General features: G+C 35.7%; 3 protein-coding genes across 3 annotated transcripts; all 3 read left to right on the forward strand.

The window, feature by feature from the left end:
- Window positions 1–90: 90 nt before the first annotated feature.
- On the forward strand, window positions 91–21,444 carry LOC136808880 (RNA-binding protein 48-like). The gene is made up of 11 exons (XM_067065440.1): window positions 91–189; window positions 436–548; window positions 1,160–1,269; window positions 1,713–1,793; window positions 2,207–2,346; window positions 9,827–10,128; window positions 19,689–19,909; window positions 20,123–20,156; window positions 20,456–20,515; window positions 20,797–20,835; window positions 21,265–21,444. Exons 2-11 carry the CDS (start codon window positions 444–446, stop codon window positions 21,376–21,378), a joined length of 1,206 nt encoding a protein of 401 aa, XP_066921541.1. The 5' UTR covers window positions 91–189; window positions 436–443; the 3' UTR covers window positions 21,379–21,444.
- Window positions 3,463–6,870, forward strand: LOC136808881 (uncharacterized). Its single transcript, XM_067065441.1, has 4 exons — window positions 3,463–3,909; window positions 4,150–4,195; window positions 5,541–6,017; window positions 6,324–6,870. The coding sequence occupies exons 1-4, from the start codon at window positions 3,592–3,594 to the stop codon at window positions 6,821–6,823; spliced, it is 1,341 nt and encodes a 446-aa protein (XP_066921542.1). The 5' UTR covers window positions 3,463–3,591; the 3' UTR covers window positions 6,824–6,870.
- On the forward strand, window positions 17,353–19,022 carry LOC136808883 (uncharacterized). The gene is made up of 3 exons (XM_067065443.1): window positions 17,353–17,475; window positions 17,770–18,009; window positions 18,335–19,022. The coding sequence occupies exons 1-3, from the start codon at window positions 17,439–17,441 to the stop codon at window positions 18,601–18,603; spliced, it is 546 nt and encodes a 181-aa protein (XP_066921544.1). The 5' UTR covers window positions 17,353–17,438; the 3' UTR covers window positions 18,604–19,022.
- Window positions 21,445–21,676: the final 232 nt, after the last annotated feature.

The raw sequence follows: 21,676 nt of genomic DNA on the forward strand, positions 1-21,676 counted from the left end.
AGTCGACCAAATAGCTGTTAAAGTTTTTAAACATTTGGCATCTTGCTTTCGCTTTCTGAGTAAACGTCCAAAATCCATTTTATATTTTTATGATTTTAGAGATAAAAACCAAAATTTTGAATGAAAAAGGAAATAAACACAGGATATTGAAGTTTGTCAATTCGAATTTGGGTTCTTTTTGTCCAAATGGTGAGTTATTATGTCTGTTGCGATACTCCTTTTATAATCGGTTGTTTGAATTTTACTGATTTCTGTAAGTAGAAAACCACTGCACATATTATTTATCTTTTCAAAAACATTGGCTTTCAGGTAAGTTCCAGGTAATACTTTCGATAAATCACTTAAACAGATTTTTATTAATTAAGGTTAAAGCTGGCTAAAAACCTGCAGATTTGTTCTTCTTTCAAGAATTCATTCAATTGTTCAATATTACAGCTTGTTAGATGGCTTCAACTTCAACCAAAGAGGTTAAGAAGCACCACAAGAAGTTAAATGTGTGTTATAAAAGACCAGGTTACAGAGAGTCAAGATGGGAGAAAGCAGTCAAGGTATGCAAATATCTTTTCTACTTTTCTACTACTTTGTTTACACATTGACACATAACAGGTACTTTTTACAACCTTTCCAGAGAGACCCTTCCACTGGCTTTGGCTATGCCCAAAATAAGGTAATTATAGACCAAAATATAAGAGCAAAATAAGGGACTCTGAAAATATTTATCATAAAAGTGTTCTTGCAAAAAGGAATGGGCCATTCCATTTTATATCCATACATGAGGGTGGACGAGTATTTCCAGAGGGTAGTCTGAGAAAGATTTCCAGGGGGTATTTTTTCATTTTTCCAAGGGGGTAAATGGTTATTCTAAAATTTCCAGGAGTTAAAGACTGATTTTAGTTTGTCCATACTCGCTTTAATGTATGAAAAGAATTTTTCCAAGGGTATAATTGCAAATTTCGCCATTTTTCAGTGGTTATCCATACGTTTTCATTATTTTCTTTTTGACTTGAAAAAGTTCGTGTATGGTTTTTTTACGGAACAGCCCGATGTATGCGGTACAGACTGTCTTTGGGTAGCAAAGTTGATGAAACTGAAATTTGTGAAACTGAAAGGGCAGGGAGAGTAATGGTTTCATTTCTTTCCATTATCATTTTTTCCACAGGTATACACGATCAATCAAGAATCGAAATATGTGATAGTGGTAGGTGTTCCAGCTGTGGGTGCAACAAAAGAGCTCTTGCAACAATTTGCTCTTTATGGAGATATTGAAGAGTAAGTTTTTTAATTAAGGAAAACAGCTTTCTTCGATGAGGTACTTGTATAAGACAAGTTATCACTTACAGTAGCGAGTTTATGTTTCCTGCGGCAGAGACGGTTAGCTTCGGATTTGTCTAGATCCCAATCAACAGAGGACCAGGCATTTTTATTGTCCCCGATTCTACGGGTTAAGACTGCGGGCTATTCCAAATCACTCACTTCAGTCGCTTTAACCGTCCTCAAAAGTGGAAATACATAAACTGGCTAGTGTGAAGAGGCTTCAATCGATTTAGTTAATAATGATATCTTGTTCTTAATGTTATCAATTAATGGTTTCTTTTTTCATTTTTAAATTTGGGATAATTGTTAGTTTATTCAAAATTGATTAAATTTTAACCAAGTATGATTTTGATTAATTTGGATGTTTATTTGATGTTATCTTTCAATTTTCTGTTCAGATACCGCCACCTTGACGAATACCCTGTAGAAGAATTTACCGAAGCTTATTGGATAAAGTACAAACGTATACAATCTTCAAGGTAATTATCTAAATTAAGTTTGTACTGTAGAAGCGTTGTCAAGTCGCAGTGTCTGTCAGCGCCGTGATTCCTACTCCTTCGTGGGTAGGACCCATCCCGAATGCATTCGGAGGGCTCGTATCTCTATCTATCTCTACTGTAGAAGTAGTAGTTAATTAGATGTCACATTTTTCACTTTTTGGAAATGTCGCTGAAAAAAATCGCAAGTTTGAGATATACAACATTGAACAGCAATTTTCTTTCTTTCTTTTGTTAGAAAAAGCTGTGTAAATAAATAGATAACCAGGCTCTGCCCTGCTCTGCTTTAATTCGAAACTAAAAATTTAGTATGATTTTAGAATTTATCTCCAATATGGCAGTTGCATATAAAGTTCAGCAAATTGATTTTTTCTACGCTTTCATTTTTTTTTTAGGCATGGTAAAAAGAAAATGGATAACCGCTCCTTCTTTGGAGGCTTGCTTCATGTCTTTTATGCACCTGAGTACGAAAGTGTGGATGATACACGCTGTAAACTGATGGAAAGAAAAAGATCTGCGCTCAGGAAATGCCAAGGTAGAAATCATTTTCATTCGGATTTTCTTTATTTATAAGAAAAAAGTCGAAAGTGCTTTTATCTGCTTTTATGGAGAACGATGACTTCCACAAAAAATTAAGATTTTTTTGTTTTCTGTTCTAAACAGTATTTTTATGGGGAGGGGGGCTGCGTCTGTCCTGCTCTCAGGCTTAGCCTGTAAAAAAGTGGAATGAGCGATGGCAGAACGGCTAGAGGAAAATCTTCTGCATGGGACTTGAAGTCACTTATGTTTATTGTATAAACTAGGCGGCCTGCGTGGATAACGCTGGATTGAAAGTAACATTTACCGCCAGATTTTGAAAAAGCGTGCCACACGAAAAACAAAGAAAGAGCTAGATTCAATCCGTCGTCTGAAATACGGCGCCAATTTTCAAGAATTACTTCCTCTTGCGTGGATATCTCACTAACCTATTCTTTCTCAAGTTATCTACCCCGCACAAACACAACGTTGTTTCAAAGTTTGTGTAATGTTCACAAGGTCCATATAACGTTAGTTGAATGTCAAAGCAAATTTGTGTGTCAGATGAACTACTTCATTTATATGCCATTGTTTGATCTGGTTTGACAGTTGTACATTTTCACGACTTTGGTTTCAAATTTGGATTCAGATGAAAGATATGTTGCGCACTTTCAAACACTCTGTAGCTACCAGTCTGTATGTATGTACATTTGTATTGGAACTGAAAATAAATTTGTTAACATTCATCTTGTTATTCCAGCGTATGTATGGAAAAGCTAGACCGCATACATGATTTTAATATTAATTGAGAAGTTGACTCTATTCTCGATACAGTCAATGTCAATATTAATGAATGAATTACACTAATGTATTGATAATCTAAAGTTGCATAGGGACAAACTTATATTGATATTTTTATATTGATAATTCTTTTGCTGCGAGTTCTAAACTAAGTTTTGACTCAAAAGTTTTAATGAAGGTTTTGTTTTCATCCGACATTTTTTTCTTCGATACTTACAATACAATTTTGATTGCAAATTTCTTGAGAAGGAAAGTATCAACATGAAGTGATAGCTGTTAATTGATAATTTAAAAACTAATTTCAAAACGCGTCGATTTTACCACATAGTTGTAATCAGCTGTTTTTTTATATTTTACGGACCTTATTCTTGGTGAAAATATTAATATTACCAAAGAAAAGGGGAAACTCTTGGTCCAAATAATTTATCCTGGTTGGCTCCTATTAAAGGAAAAAGGTTTTGCGATGTGGAATGCATTTGTTCACTTTCTTCTCTTGGATCTGATTTTGATGTCATCTGTATCCTCTATGAACCAAGGATCTTTCCAATACACGCAAACTTTCCGTGATAAACGATTCACCTTATACACCTACTTGAGATTGAACAGAATAAGGGAATTAGATTGTATATTACAATGCTCGGATGATGCAGAATGTGGCTCCATTAACCACCAGAAAGATGAAGAGATTTGCGAATTGAATCAAATATTGGATGAAGATCACCAAAGTTCACCAATGCTGAAGTCGGATCAAGGATGGAACCACTTTATCAAAAGCAAGAAGGTACGATGTTCAATAGACAGTTCGTAGAGAGTACTCAGACCTAGTTCAAAACATTGGCTAGGCTCCCATAAAAGGAAAGGCAAATGACAATGTTTTTAAGGGACAGCTAGTGAATCCCTGTCTGAACCTTGATGCTGTCAGGGCTGCACGCATTTCTCTTAGCTTGAATAAGGTTTTTCTTACAGGGTTCTTCCCTTTTTTGACTTTGACTTTGATTCTGATTTATACAATTTGTTGTAGATTCAAAAGGGAGTTCCAAACGACCAAGAATTATACATAGCAGAAGGTAAGGAGACTTTGTTGACACTGAATAGCTTGATCCATATTCAGTAAAGTAGGATCTTTTTTATCTTCATGCAAGAATCATCAAAGGGAATCATATGATTAGGCTGGAATTTTTCCTCTGACAAAGAATCAATAATTTAGAATTTAAAAACTGAATTTGGGAAATCTGAGGTTTTTATTCGTAATCTATAATTTATCAAAAGTTATATCAATGGCCATTTTATGTTTGCGGTGCAGGGGGGGGGGTTAGTACTAAAATGTAAGACATACATGAGTACTAAAAGGATTTTCGCTAATTTTTGACATACCCCCACCTATTTTTCGAAAATGTTATTTTAGTACACATGTACTAAAATTATTTTGAGCAATTTAACATAGATACCACCCATTTTTTTCCCTTTTACGGCTTTAAATTTACCAAAATGGGGTCATTGTTACAAACCTATTCGAATTTAGTGCATCAATCTGCAAAATAATATAATTTTATTACTGTGCTGAACTGTACATAAAAATATTTTTAAAAAATATTTAAAAAATTTGAAAAATTCTGAAAGATTTCTGAAGATTTTTTCGAAAAATTCCTGAAAAAAAAAATCAAATTTTTTCCAAAATTGTTAAAAAAATGCTCCATTTTGGCTGATTTTAGAACAAAATACTAAGATTTTTCAAAAATTTCTTTAAGGGACCACCCTTTTTGGTATTATAGTACACATGGTACTAAAATTATTTTTGAGCTTTTTTGCAGTACCACCACGTCACTAAATATCATGATGTCTGAGATTTTAGTACCGACCCCCCCCCCTGTGCGGTGGCTTATTTTAACAATCCAAATTAGAAAGAAAGCCGAAATTTATGAAAGTCACGAATAAGACTCCTTCCTTCTTGGGGGGAAATGTCAGGGGAAAGCGACGAAAATTATGAAAGGTTACGAAACTTTTCCCCTGAGAAATGTTTTCCCCGATTTTTTTCTCCGACCAAAACTTTTATCCGAAATTTTATACCCTAGCCAAAAATTCAATTTTATATTTGTAACCTTAACCGAAATTTTTGCTTTACTTACTTCGAATTATGAGATATATATTTTGCGGCCCGTGAAGGAAATTATTTCTTTTGGACGATTCTATAGTCAACTAATACATTTGATCGGGGAAAAGAGATGAGTTTGAAATTTTGATCTGATAGTATTCAGGGGGGTCTTTGATAATGTGAAGTATCTGTCATAATTTGCTTTAAGGCTCTAATAAAAAGTTACGTTATGACAACATGGTAAAGTATGGGCCATCTTTACACTTGAAAGTAACAAAAAACTGTTTTGAAAAATAAACATTTTCACTCGTGTTATTTAGAAATGGTTCCATCGAGAAATCGGCTTATCAACACAATACCGGTCATGAATGATATATGGGAGCTTTCTTTTGACTTTACACTGAAACAAGATCTACCATATACCACTAATATCCTCAGGCTGTTCATTGCTGGGTTGGAAAACCAAGAATATGTTATAGGTGGAAGAATTGCAGCTGTTTTCGTTGACAATATGAAACTTTTGGTGAGATTTGCCACTAATACAAACCCTAACTATTCCGTTACCATTCCTATCGAACTGAACAGAAATTATCATTTGAAGATTCGCCAACTTATAACACTTTATGGTGCTTTAGTGAAACAAATCATTTTCGATGGAAATCCAATCGCTACAATTTCACACGGCAGTTTTCCAACGCAATTCAAAAATGTAGAATTCTTTTTCTCTGACAAGCTCAGAAAGCCAGCTGCAGTACACGTCACTAACCTTCGTTATACGTCAAACCTGTTGTACCAAGGTATGTCAATTCTGATGGCTTTACAAGGGGATTCTTCTTTATTTCGTCACAATCTACCCATCGAATTTTTATTCTGAGAAAGTAAGCGATTTGAATTAAAGGTAAAGAAGAACTGACGCGACAAGAAAAACTGCATCTGGTATATACTGATTTGAATCTGATGCTTCCTGCTAACTTTTGCTACAAATTTAGGAAACAATTGTCTTTGGAAATACTTCTCCAGATAGATCTCGTATCCCCCCTACAGGGTAGCCTTTTATAGACTTAAACGTAATCACTAACTCAATTATCTTCACTTTTTTACAGGGAATTTCTTCCCAACCACAGAACATTTTATCATAATCAGAGAGTTCCCAAGATGGCCACCGTCAACTACAAATTGGTTTTTGCAATTCAAACTTGATCTATCTGCCAACAATGCAAATATTCCATACAAAAAGTATTCCAAACTACTTTTCATAACTGCAAGAAATGCAAATGATCAAGTCCTTTGGCTACCTAGCTTTGAATTCACTGGAACTGATTGGCGCCTCGGTTGCTACACGCAAGTAGTTTCGAACTTAAAGCGGTATACTACAATTGATATGAATGGAGAATTTGGTAAAGAATCAATCTTACGGTTTGAACATAGAGTGCACGATCTATTGGAACGTAAATATAAATTCCAAACTTACCTGAACGGCGTATTGAAAGGTACCAAATACGAGGTCTACGATCCAGCTATATACGAAAATGCTCGAATGATGTATGGACAATATGGGCAAATGGAAATGACCATAAAAGATATTACTTTTGGTGCACTGTGAAAGAAATGGAAAAACATCCTTAATTGTGGTTTGACTACCCCCCCCCCCCAAAAAAAAAAAAGAGTTTTTTTTATTATTTGCTACTTATTTAAATCTTTCAATTTTGTAAATAGTTTTATATATTACTAGCCCGGGGGGAGGGCACTCGTACGGTCCGACCTACCGCATGTGCCGTCCTTAAGGGTAGGTTTTTCAAGACCCTCGAAATAAACTGTAATTTATTTATTTATTTATAGTAACATATTTCGCAGGTCTATCGACCTCTATGAAATAATCATATTTAACATTTTGTAGGCGCACAGTTGGCCTCTAAATCAGTCGTCTTTACAATATTTCATTTTCAGTAACGCGTAAGTCACAGCAGATCTTCTTGAAATAGAGTCTAGTCCGAGGACTTCCTCTAACCTTTATTTGACTGCCATCCTTTTGTAACTTTGTCTTCTCTTTTGCGTTCCTATGCCATTCTTTGATGGTTTCGCGTTCTTTTTTAGAAAAATCATCGGTTACTCGTAAATCAGTTACAATTTTCTTTAGCTTGTGGACTGATGCTAGAATCTGACGTTTCTCTTCTTCATTCCTTAACACAACTTTTAAGGGTCGCCAACGTTTCGTCCTGAACATCTCGTCCTTTCGAGCTCCTATTCTTTCTACGCTGACGATGTTTACCTTTAGTCCCGTTTGGTTGCGCACAAATTCTTCGACGTAATCTTTATCACTTGTTCGCTGTTCTTCAAGGGTTTCATGTTTGAGTTCATCAATGTTGTGAACAATGATATTGCACTTTGTCAGGTTCAGCCATCGTACTTCTTCTTTCTCTTCTTTGATGAAGTTCTTGATCGTTACCTCTTGTTTCTTTAACTCTGTAATGCTAGCATATGTCTGTTGTTTCATAGTTACCTCTTGCTTCTTTAGTTCTTCTTTGGTAGTTTCTGCGTATGTCCTTTGTTTTTTATCTTTAGCGACATCTTCCTTATCTAAAAGTTTCTCGATTTTCTTCTCCAGCCTGTCCAATCGAGCGTTTGTAGATTTATCTCCTTGTTGCTCTCCATTATTAACCTTATCAGTATTTGTTGCCTTGTCCTTGCGCACTCTTTCTGTACTTGTTTTGATCTTTTCCAGAAGAATTGGCGTGACTGTAACACATTTGGCACATTCGAAGCGCCGGCTTTTGTATTGGAGACACAGCTGTATCTGATAGGCAGGTAGCTCCGTGCATGCATAATGGACAAACCTTTCGCATCTCTACATTGTAGCACATCATTGTCCTTCACAATCTCGTTCATGAAGCAGTTGTCAGGGGTGCAGAATCCATTATTTTGTTGAATTTCGATTTTTTTTGGTATTTCTTTAGTTTTCGCCATTTTGATGCATTTCGACGAGCACGAAGGGTGTACTTTTGATAAAGTGCACTACAAGATGTTATTCTAGCTGGATACACACAAAGGGTGTGTTTTGGGACTGCTTAATTGCAAGTCTGACAGAAAAAATCTGATGTATCTTTATAGTTTTCACTCGCATCCAATTTGATTTATTTTGCACATTGTGTCGATATCTCAGGCTTATTTTCAGGCGGCTTCAACAAAATAAGATATGAAATCTAACTACACTGTAAGGTTCAGAAACGTTCGGTAAAATGTACATTTTCACTGCTCAAGGGCTGCACCGTAAGGGTCCATCTTTTTGGTGGCACACGCCGTCGTTTAGAAATCGAGTGCCCCCCCTCGGATTACTATACTAAATTAAGCTAAATGTATTTCAGCATTTATTTGATTTTGCTTTGTTTTTCTTTCGAAGACAACGTTCACAGAAAAAATGAAAAATAAACACAAATTCAATTATTTTAGTTTTGAGGCGCCAGTGCAATGAAGCCTTATCGAGGTTGTATATCGGCCTAACAATCAAACTAGACCCAGCGAGTGAGGTTGAATGAGCGGGCAACCATTATCATCGCGGTCGGCTTTCTAGGAGACTGGTAATAAATTTACAGAGAAGATTCTTTTCGACGACGGTAACGAAAACACAATAAAAGTGTAAGAGCTCTCTTTTGAAAAGATGCAACAAACTCTTGCATTGTGAATTTAGGTTAAGCTTTTCAATTGCTCAAAATAGTTTGCAACCCACTGTAGAGACTCGGGATACTTTAATGGGATTAAATTTCGCGGATCTCGCAGTTTTGGATGTCCTCCACGAAATTAAGTCCCAATGGAAATTTGGAAAGGTGTTATCCGCGAAATATTTTTAAATAAAACTCAAAAAAATTTTTTAAAGGTTTACTGACATTTGGCAAAAAAGAAGTGCTGGTCGCCCGTATTTCAACAACCAACATGTATGATTTGTCTCCTAATAGTGCCATCCGCGAAATTAAATCTCCGCGAAGTCTTAAAATTTCGCAGGTGAGCTCAACCGAAACGAAATTAAATCGCTACAAAAATTTATCCCATTAAAAAAAGAGTTTTATCGGGAGTTTGCTTGTTTGGTTTTGGCGGCAGCCTAACAATGCGGAAAAAAACACCCCTACTTAGATCCTGGAGCTGGCCAGCCGCTGATCGCTGCCTAAACACCACTACAGCTCAGGAGGGCTGGACAGAAATTGTTAGTTGCTCCCCATTGAAGCGTGGAAGGTGGCACAAGTTAGGTGGTATGAAAGTGTAGACGAATGAAGTTTAAGTGGACAGTCATCAATATTGTTATTTTAAGATGGAGAACTTTCTAAGAACCCTCTATAAGAACAAAACAGGAAAGTCCAACCTCGTTCCCATCGCATTATCAGCTTTTTGATGCTTACTGGTGGCGCTTGATAATAAATACCGTGGCATTGTCTGCTTTTCGAATACAAAAGATTCTCTCTGGCGTCCATCAATAACCTAGATAAAGCTTGGGATAAGCGGGGATGAGGTTGAGAGAAGTCAAAATAGAGATTGAAAGCGAAAGTTAGGTTGTTTCGTTAAATTCTCAAAAATTCTTTCCAGCTCTCAAAAGATACACTCTCTTTTATTACGACAGAATATTTTGGTGAGGATGATGGCAGCAGCAAAAAATCTAATCAACAGCAAGAACAATCACCCTCAACTGAAACGCACTCGACACCTAGAACAACCACATCCACCAGCCGTCTAGCGCCATTATACGAACCACCCTCTGATCACTTGGTATCTCAACGCCCATCGCCCTTAAATTATGCTATACCAAAGCCACCTGTACATAACCACAAGGAGAAAATAAACAACTTTACTACTCCCGACATCGATCAAAGGGGTGGGCATGAAACACGTTTACCTGAGTTTCCAAGAGTGCCAACAAAACAGGTATGTCTATAACTAAGCTGGTTTTCTCGATTTGTATAAAGCGAGACCAATTTGATTAGATGTTTTACGGACCCGACCGACCCTGAAATTCCAAAAATCAAAATAAACATTAAATAGGAGATTTTACAGGCGAAATTCTACTTTTATTTTTACTTTTTCGCCGACCGACCGACCCTCTTTTTTGGGTAGCTTGGCCCGTAAAACACTAAATTAAATTGGCATCGTTGTTGGGACAAGCCTTTTTAAACTTTAAAGGACATTAATCAACATATCTCCTACCATTAGCTTATACAGCATTAAAAAAAGAAGGAATATCTTTGTCTCCTTCGTGCGCCGCGGCAAATCTGCAGGTCTTCGGCCGTTAACGCAGGTCTTCGGCCGCTGGGAAACCGCGATTTAAAAGTTTTGAATGTTTCGGCTGCTGGCTTAGGTCTTCGGCCGTTGACGGGAAAAAAATTTGCTGCGCCGCGCGAGCAAAAATTTTGAGAAATTCCTTTGTTAATTCTTCTTCGTCTGCATAGAAGTGCGCCTCCTTCTATATCAGAAATAATAATCTTTAACACTCGTGGTTGAATTGTTACCACATTATATACCGGGTGACCCACGAAAAAGTTCGGACGGTTTTCGTTGGCTAGGGTCTGAAATAAAAGTAATATAAACTCAATCTTTTTTTTAAAAGATAGAGGATGCTCTAACTTAAACTTTGAGCTATTACTTTTTAAATTTGGTTCAGCGGTTCTTCATTTGTGGGCTTTTAAAGTCAAAATTCAATTATCGGAAAGTGCAAAAACACGTCAAAAATGAGGTATAGAATTGTTATTGTTTTCTTATCTTTAACATTGTGTTTTTCGAGTGTGCTGATGTTTTACGACCTCGTTAATTAGTGTTGTAGGTAATTAAAGTTTGTAAAATAATAAACTAACAACGTAGTAGATTTATATAATATTATTGTACAATGTATACAATGTATAGCAATGTGCCCTCCCGGTTTTATTGTAAATATTTTTATCAAAACTATTTAGCAAATAGGCAAAATTTGCCTTCTTTATGAACATGTCGTGTCTAATGAAAGAACAGAGAATGTGGGTTTGCCTGGAATATGCTAGAAAGTGTATGGTGGTGGTTCTTTTCTGAACGAATAACTTGTTAATACATTTTGTGAAAGTAAAGAATCTAAAAAAAGTTTTCAAATTGAATAGAAATATCTAACATGCTCTTTTCTAACGATTTAACGACCTTGCTTGATTGACTGATAATAAAACAATTTGATACCTCTTTTTTGACGTAATTTCGCTCTTTCCGAAAAGTGAATTTTGACTTTAAAAGCTCATAAGTAGGGAACTTGTGTGTCAAATTTAAAAAGTAATAGCTCAAACTTTAAGTTAGAATATCTACTTTCTACATATTAAAATTTCAAGCACTTTGAGACATTTGTTCGGCCTCGAGACGCCGAAAACTGTCCGAACTTTTTCGTGGGTCACCCGGTACAAGATAAGATTTACATTTATTTTAAATCTTTGAATCTATCTATCTAAACGTCAGTTACTGTAGCAAGGTCTGATATAGAGCTCACAACACTGTATGAGCTAGTTTTTTAAAGCCGGCCTGGGGACTGGGTAGCCTATACCAGACGTCAGCCGCGTTTTTTCTACGCAATGAACGGAATGAAAAATCCCGGTTTTTGGTGAGGTGTTTGCTAGAGACTGGGGTTAATGAAATCATGAAACCAATGTTTTGTTTACGGAAGTATATATTTACAATGGCAAATAATAATTAAAAAATCCAAGGTGAGAAAAAAAATATTACAAAATGTTAAAAAAAAATGGGAAAACATCTGCGAAGAAAAAAAATTATTATTGAATTATTAAATTAAATTAAATTATATTATTTACAAAATGAAAAATTATTTATATTTTATTTACAAAATGCTAGGTAAAAAATCACAGAATGTAAAATACGTGAAAATTAAAAAAAAAGAAGAAATTATTGATATATGCAACGGTTCAGAGAAATTGATGACCGAAATATTTGGTTCGATATTCTTCTGCTTGTCCCCTGAAAACGAAAGGAAAGTGAAATTATGTTATGACTAGAAACTGTATGTATGAGAAATATTTTCCTTTTTGGACCTACCTCCGGGTACTCCGGTGGAGGTCCTATAAATAATTCGATGTCCGTCCGTTCGTCCGTCTGTTACCAGCTTTTCTCAGGATTGGCTCATTAGTTTTTTTCTGATTTTTGACAGAATGATGCAAAATGGCAATGCCCAAAATGTGACGGAGCCCGATTTTCGAAAAAAAAATTTTTCCGGAAAAACTGTTTTTTTTGGCATTTTCTCGAGATTTTATTATTAGTTTTTTCTGATTTTTTGCTCAAAGATGGGTATTAACAATACCCAAAACATAGCCGAGTCCGATTTTTGAGAGCCGGAAATCGCCGTTTTTCTGGATTTTCATTGGACTTTTTCCTTATAATTGGTTGTTTTTTCATTCAAAAACATTATTAATAGCAATGCCCACCATCAAGCATGTTTCAATTTTCAATAATATTGATTTTTGAAGCCGGAACTATTTAAAAATCGCCGGAACAACCTATTTTCGCCGGAAAGACAGTATTTCTTGAATTTCTCGAGCTGTACTTTATATTTTTTTATCAAATTTTGCACACTGATGCAAAATGACAATACCTATGTGACTGATTTTCGAGAAAAAAAAATTATGCCGGAAAAACCGCTTTTTTCTCGAATTTTCATCCTCAGTTTTTTCTGATTTTTTGCAGAGAGATGTGTATTCGCAATGCTCAAAACGTGACCGAGTTCGATTTTTGAGAAAAAAAATTTTCCGGTTGAAAATGCCGGAAATCGCCGTTTTTGCAGATTTTCGTTGGATTTTTTCCTTATATTTCTATGTTTATCACACAAAAACATTATTGATAACAATGCTCACCATCAAGCATGATTCAATTGTCAATAAAACTGATTTTTGCGAACAGAACTTTCTATTTATTTTTTCCCTACAACCCTTCCCTCACCCCCCATCAACAATCAATGATGAATTTATTGTGTTGTGCATTTTTTCTAAACGCTATATTTTCTGACTGATTTTTTTCATTTTTCTCCTCGCATTGCTATCTAACTTTCATCATCAGGTAGGTCCATTCAGCATCTAGCTTGTTCATTTTTTCTCTCAAAATTTTGTTAGTTTAGACAACCACCTAGCCTGTTTTTTATATTTTGAAAAAAGCTTGCCATTATCTTTTCAGTCAGCGAAGCAGAGTCTGGTACAGGCTAATAATCACTACAATCACCGCACTCCTTCTGTTATACAAAGGACAATCTTTTTCGTTAAAAAACTGAAAATGTTTTAAGCACCAAGTTCCGTAAAGTTGATTAGAATGAATAGACGCCAAGAATTTTAAATACTTACATATTTTGTTTATCTTTTCCATCACGGAGATTTGAGGCTTCGGTAATATCTCCTGGACCGTACTCGAAGTAATTTCGTAAAAGGTGGTAAATCCTGAAAAAGAAGTTTATGAACATCATTAATACACTTGCAAGCTCGGGGCATAACTTTTTGACATCAGTCATACTGGAAAAAGAATGACGAAGTATTATTTAAAATCAGGATTTAAGACTTTATTGTTTTGTCACAGGCCTTTTATGAAGTACAATTGGGTCATATGATAAAATAAGTATACGTTTGACTCTCTTCGATTCTAACTTGAATGGAAAAGCTAACAGTATTTTGTTTGAAGGGCTTCGAAACTTATTTTCAAAAATAAAAGAATTGCTCTTCCGTCAAAGTATCGAAGAATCTTTACTTACTTTGTGTCTTGTTGAGCATAATTGATTGGAGTTTTACGGAAAAGATCTTCGTAACGAGGGTTCATTTGGTGAGCCATCAATAATTGAAAAATATCTTCTCGTTCGTCCATGACTGCGATATGAGCTGAAGTACTATAAGTTGAAAATGAACAGTTTAAGACATTGAAATTTCGGATACTTAATTTTCCAATTTTTCAATTTTCCGTTATTTTACCATCCAAAAACTAAAATCACTTTCTTTTTATGAGTATATCAATCTGATGAAAGATCAAACCTCCGCCTGCCTCTCATAAATGAAAAGTGTGTCATACACAGAAAATTAGATTCAAACAGTACAAGGCAAACAGAAAGAGAAACAATCATGTTGCATTCACTTACATTGACATCAACTCCTTGGCATAACATGTAATCGATGCATTTTAATGTCACTATCTTTTTATCGTTCATCATGACCATGTGTAAAAGGCTCATCTCGCCCAATCGGTTTTCGTTTTCGGTTTCGTTTTGATTGAATAAAGTTATTTAGAATCAGTTTCTCGTGAAATACTTTCGCCGAAAAAACTTTCGCGAGGCAAAAAAATTTCATAATTAGAGACCAAGAGGTTTTGATTTGGCAGTCTTTTTTGAAACCATTCTATTAAGACATTCACAGCCATACACTCTACTTACATTAGTTCTAGGAGAGACATCCACGGCCTAGAATGAAAGAAAAAATATTATTAGGAATGTAAGCTAAAATTCCTTCAAAATTTTGCCCGAATGGCTACTTTCCCGAAACGAGTTGCTCACAAATATCATTCTAGGATGACAATGCAAAATCTTCCTTTAAATTTGATTCCCTTTTCCATAAAACAAATTGTTTCCTCAATTCAAATGTCGAAAATGATATTAAGGTCACCCGGTTTTAATACCAACAGAAAAATACAAATGGAACGTCCGTTCACATACTTTGTATAATGGAGTTTTGCCATGAAAGTCTTGCTTGTTGACATCAATACCAGGACACATCAATAAGATATTCAAAGTTCTAATGCATCCCCATGAAGCGGCATAGTGAAGGGCGGTTCTGTATAAAGAAAGAGGAAACCATTTTAAATGGTCTGTGGATGAAAGACTTATTGGTTAGAATTGCCGCTTTGACTAATGAATTTCTAAACGAAGGCTGATAGTTCTATGTTCCTGTTAACTTTTTTGTCAGTGTTGATCTCAAAATCATCCTTGCTTTCTTAATAACGCCTTGCCTTTCTTTGTTATCAACTCTGTTGATCTTTTTCTGAAACTTATCTTCCTTGAGAACCTTTCGTAGCTTCTTCAGTTTGCCTTTCCAGGCGAATCTAAGGATTAAGAATAAAATGATTGGAAATGATCCCGAATGTCTCGTGATATTTTTTGATCATGTACGATTCCAAAAACACAGGGACAATGATATGAAAATGAAAGCTTGTACTAATTTTTTAAGGTTTTTCAAATGTCAAAAGACATGCCAGGAGATTCCTCTTGATAAGCAGTAGGAAAAGTAGAATGTATTTTTTGTCATAGAACTCACCTCATAACTGCGGATAATTCTTCTTCTTTTACAGTCCAATTGGGATAACTTCCCTCTAATATCTTCCGTCGAATACGTGGTTCTTCTACGTAACAGGGAGGTACGCCGTAATCGTACGCGTTATCGATCAAGAATTGAATATATGCTTCTGCTGTTACGCGTTGGCTAGCAACTTCGTCAATCAAAGGTGCCTTTAAAACCTCTTGACCAATCTTGAACAGCAACTCTTCGGCGTTTTCACGTCGTTCTTCCAACGTCATTGCGGAAGCTTCGTAACGTCGGTGTTTCGGTACCGGTATGATCGTTCGGTTTCCGATTAATGGACCACTTTGTTTTTCTCGTTCCACTTTCTTGTTCTCGTGTTGTCTCCTGAGATTTCCATCAAACCTCTTACTGAGATCAAAGATTTATTATACACTGGATAAACGACTCATAAAAATGTGGAGAGCGATCATTGTATTTCCATTGTTTCAGAAAACAACTGTCATGGCGGCTCGAAGGTGTCTGATTTTTTAAAATATTTATTAGTCTTCTTTTAAAAAAGTTCTCTAGCTCTTTCTTTTTGTACATTTGCAAAAAAAAACGTTTGAAAGCAAGCTGGATACATTTGTGAAATCTGGTGTGAGAAAATCATCATTAGACAGGAAATTCAGACAAAATGCTTATAGTGACACGAAATTTTCAATTGGAAATATCTTTCCAAAACTGTTTCCAGAAGAGCTGAAATTAACATACATTCGTTGTAAGTCTGGTCTTTTAAAAATTCCTGAAGTAACCACAGTGACTTATGGTAATTACTCAATTTTATACCAATCTATTTCGATTTGGAACGAAATACAAAAATACCTAGCCTATGACGACATCTCTACACTAACATTGGATCGTCTCAAAGATTTAACAAGATTGTATTTCCTTTCTTCATATACTTAATTTTTACGATTTTCGAGTTTCGTTCTGAATTTTTCATTTCTTTGCTATTTTATAAAAAAATTATTTTCAATGTATCCTAGTAAGATCTTAGAAACTATTTTTTCTTGTAACAGTAGCGTGCGGCCACCTCCTTAGTTTAGCTTTATGTCTATGAGTGTGGTCGCTCGTCTCGCTTATTAAGACAAATAAATTCATTACTTACTTACTTACTTACTTACTAAGACTTGAGTGTCTTGGCTCCACTGTGGTATGAAAATCTTTTGGAGGCACGTGGTGGCAAGTGGTTTTTTTTAGGTTTATGTTTGAAAATTTCCGGTGTCAACATTCAATTTCTTATTCAATTTCTTAATTTCTTATCTTATGTGATTGTGTCTCTTGAGACATTAAATGATTTTTTTATAAATAGGAAGTACTTTTGATAAATCCGCTGGGAGTTAATCACCTCGGCAATAATTTCAAAACGAGGCAAGTGATGTTCGTGACGTAATTTATGAAAAGGTCTATTGATGGAATCGAAAAACTCTAAAGCATCCTGTTATTGAGGAAAAGCTCGAATTTTATTTAGCTCTTAAAATCGCTGTTAACCTCATCTTTTAATTGAGAAAACTAATAAACACTTAACACTTCCTAGAACTGTTTATAAACCACACTCGTTCAATATGGAAAACCATGAGTAATGTGAGACGATTTCAACCATTTATTAGCAATAAAACTTACCACTAACACTTAAAAATTTATTTTCCTATGTTAGAACGTGACTTAAAATTTGATCTTTTTCACGCAAAAGTAATCTAATTTCATTTACATTCCTACGTTTCAAGAACAGGTGATTGGCCCATTATATCTTGTGTAAAACGTGGCCGAAAAGCACGTACCTAGCCCTCGTACGAATAGTATAAATATGGAAGTCATCGCCAACGTTCTTCAGTCAAAACTTTCAACGCATCAAGAAACATTGACAAGACTTGAGAATATTCATTCTACATTTTTTTGCTCGTGGATATAAAAATGAAGCTAGCTATCATTTCATCACTTTTGCTTTTTGGTAAGTAAATTTTATTATTGCCAGCTTCCGTCATCTCCTCCTCTCTGTTGATCTCTATAGCTATGCCTCAGCATCATTTGATGGAAAGCAACTTTATTAAAACTTTAGCCGATAGCTTTTCCAATTTCCATGCTCCACTTCATTGGTGTGTTGGCTTGAACTCCTACTCGTACTTCTTCATTGCACTAGCATTTAGGACTTCGCGATCTTCAAGGAAATATTGAGATTTGAAACAAGAGAAAAATTGAGCTTTCAAAGTGAACCCAAATCGAATTTTTTTTCTTCATCTTTTAGCATTATTACAACAATGTAATGCTTGGTGTAGATCAAATGTCTACCACAACTACCGATGTCTCAGAGTGCCTCCAACAAGATCTATCATCGAGCACACGCTACGATTTGGTGCTTATATTGGTGGATCTCATACTTGCGATAACTTGAGGGCAAAGGGTCAACCCACAACATGGACTGATCAAGAAAATGGGAAATGGCATGTCAACTGGGGTGCTACTGTAAATGTGTGCTTCCCTTCAGGTAAGAACTTAAAGACCATGAATCAAATCCCGTACCCAGGATATAACCTGTAGGACGACATTTTAAGGGTCTAAGATAGTCGATCCTGTGCACTGTAGAAGAATAAAAAATATAAGAACATTTTCAGAGATCTGAATTTTGAAAATTTGACTAGGTTCACACATATTGCTTTTTTCAAGGAAATTTTCTGAAAAATCAACAATTTCCGTTAGAACGTAGTTTGAGCTTTGAAGATTTTATTCATTTTTTAGGGACATAATGAGGGTATACTATTACAAGTAAAAAATTGTATGTGAACACCATATTTTTTTTCTCATTTTTTTAGGTGGATCGGTGCATTTCAGATCAGGCTGGATTAATGAGCGTCAAGGTCACGATCGTCAAACAAGATATTTGTGTTGTGAGTTCCGAAAAATGAGAGGTGGTTGGGGAAGATCGGATTTTACCCGAGTCTGCTGTGATGGATTGGCTAAAGGATCCGGTATTGCGAACACGGGTACTGATTATTTCGCCAAAATGATTGAACTGGTCAATGCTGGAGCTCCATACGCACAAGCAGCTGCATCAGCCCTTGCAGCCACAAAAGGAAAATAAATATGGTCGCTGTCAAAGATATGTTTTAAGATAAACTGGACATAAGTTCTTAGCTGGTTCTTAAAAACCTATCATATACACATGTTAACCCTCATTGCCATTAAGAGATTGGACCGAGTTTTACCAGGATGCAGGAAGCAATGATGTCGAAAGTTTGTGTCTATGAATAAATCGATGCAAAAACATCTGACGTCATTCCTACCTGGTCAATTCGAACTCAATCTTCTCCCGCTCTGAGGGCTGATGGTGTATTACCAGTTTATTTGAACACGTCCTTGACAAATTTATCTTTTCCCAGATATTTTATAAAATAGTTGTTAGGAGTATAATTAGAGTTAGGGAAAATTATTTATCCTTTATAATCATGTATGAGTTTAGCCTATTGGCGTATTGAATATAATCATGTAACCAGTGCTTAATCATATCTCTATGTTTTGTCTATTTGATTACACTACACGAATATTTTCTTTGCGAAATACCATATCGGTTAGAAAATTCGTCGGAAAAGTGGCGAAAATATCTCTCTTAAAAATTGTCACAGACAAATATTTTATAACTGCTGATTTTTTTTACCAACGACTTTTTTTGATTGGCCAGTATTTGTTACCAAATAACTTTGAACATTTTATCGTCAAAGATTTAATACATTAGTAGCGCTAAATTTTGGATTTTGTGCTACTTACAAAACAAATGATAGCTACATAAGTTCCCGTTAAGTACATTTTTGGTAAACCACTTGATGTCCATCAAGTCCTATCGCCCAAAAGGGGGGGTATATATGTGTTCGAGATTTTATTGCTGTCAGCGATGATCTCATCACAGATTCTTGAGTTGCGACTTTAAAAGTCTTGACTGACTTTTCTAATATTTTTGCGCTTGTCAGCTTTGAGTTTCAGGTCTAGCTAGCTGTTTTATGAAGTCAACCGCTGCAACGATAGGTTTTCTGTTAACAGCCTCTTATAGGACTTCTTAGAATCAATACATGACATGATTTATATCAGAAACAAATCCATGGCCTTGCGAAAACTAAAAACTTCCGAAATTGATTTCCATAATATTATCTTACCAGATTTCGTCATTTTTAGGCTTCACTTCCTGTTGAACTCCAAATGATGTCAACGAAAGAAGTTTATCCTAGCCAAGAAACAAGTCAATTTCTCGAGGAGAAGAAGAAAGCAGAGAAAGCCAAGCAAACAGAGCTACTTAAAGAACGACGACAAAGCGAGAAGAAGATAGTGTGGAATACTAATGCTCCTGTCAACCCCTTTGCACATGCGCACCAATACACAAAAGAGCCTGGCGCCTGGTAAGATAGTTTCCACTTCTTTTGACATAAACACAGAATCGCTGAACTGCAACTGAACCTTTTTGCCCAAACAAACGAATCCCCCCCTCCCAGATGAAGGAATTTTGAATAAGATGAAGTTTTTTATTAATTGTTAACTCGCTTTATCTCTCAGTTGTACCAGCGTCCTCGACAAATCGAATGGACATTAGAACATTTATGATTTTTTATTAGGAACCCACATCCTGAAGAAAAAGGCAACCGTGACGTAAGTCTACTGGATTTCTCACCTTTTTTCAAGAAATATAAATCCTTTTTTATCTTTCGTCGGTCAAATCGAATGGTAATCCAGCAGGATGTTGAAGATTATCGTTGACCCGCCGTTTTAAAGGGAAGAATAACCGTGACTCTTCGATTGAGTTTAGCGGTGAAAAGCTGCAGTCTATTGAAAACTTTTGCTTTTCATGTGTTTTGATCCAGAATGGCACGGGTGATAATATTTATTTATTTCTATGTATCTACCTCACGCTAATCAATTGTAGCTTTTCTTTTGTTGCTTTTCTTTAGTTCGCAGAAAACACATTTCGAACATCGAGTGATGCAAAAATTATACGGAAATTAATTCAGGTAACTTTCTGTTTTATACTTCATCATAAGTACACCCCTTCCGACAGGCCCGGTAATTTTTTTTCAGCCAGTGGGGATAAAAATAAGGGTCTGAAACTTGATCGGGATAAACATTCCAATAATTTTTATGGCTTTGGATTACAATTCTTGTTTTCAAGTCAGAAAATTCAGTAGGGAATTTTGAATTTTGAATTTTTTGAATTTTTTGAGAATTTGACTTGATAACTTTGAAACTTTCTCAAATCTGGAGCAATGTATAACGTGGGACTTCTTTTATTCAGACGGCTGAACCGAGTCAAAAGATCGTCTCCACAGAACCAGTAAGTATTGACCGTATAAATGTGTATTTACGGGAAAAATCGGTGGTAGAGTTTCGAAGAAACGACCGTCAAACTATACTAGCTATAAACTCTTTTCGGCAGAAAAACCGGCTGTGGCTTTGGTCTATTTTTTTAGATACTGATTTATCTTAGACTATAGCATAGTTTAAGTGATTCTCAGATACGTGCCATTAGCACTAATTAGAAAAACAGAAAAAAAGAACATGATGACTACTGAAATAGGATGTTTTTACATGGTTTCAGCCCACTTTTCAAGGTGTAGCCATTGAAGTAAGGTGCCAATCCATAGCCTCCATGATTCGAGATATTCGACAACTTAGAAAATACAGTTAGGGGGCTAACACCATGTTTTTACACTGAGGAAGTGGAGACTTCATCCATCAATAATCCCCGTTTGCGGTTTTTCAGGAAATCTCACCACTTGATATGCCGAATCCACAACAAATACCTGAAGCAGATCATCTTCCTGCTCCACCGCCCGTCAAAAAGAAGCGCGCGAACGATGGTAGAAAACGAATTTAATGATTTTTTTTATGATAGACTTTTTGTAAATTTTTGTACATAAGATATTGGTGTATCAGACTTTAATTGACGTTCTCTTTCTTTGTCCCTTATCTTTGTCGTTTGTATTTGTTGACAAATACTCTTAGGTGCCAAATACACGCCCCGTTTGTTGATTTTTCGAAAATTTTCCGACCCCCCCCCCCCCCGGGACCTTATTAGGACCCCCCCCCCCCCCCGTTTATTAATTTTTAAGGATATTTTCAGCTGTCAAAGAGAAGGTCCTTTATTTTGCTCTAAATAGCCTATATCTACCTTA

The sequence above is a fragment of the Clytia hemisphaerica genome, unplaced genomic scaffold, assembly GCF_902728285.1.
Source record: "Clytia hemisphaerica strain Z4C2 unplaced genomic scaffold, Clytia hemisphaerica genome assembly, whole genome shotgun sequence".
In the NCBI taxonomy this organism is placed as follows: domain Eukaryota; kingdom Metazoa; phylum Cnidaria; class Hydrozoa; order Leptothecata; family Clytiidae; genus Clytia; species Clytia hemisphaerica.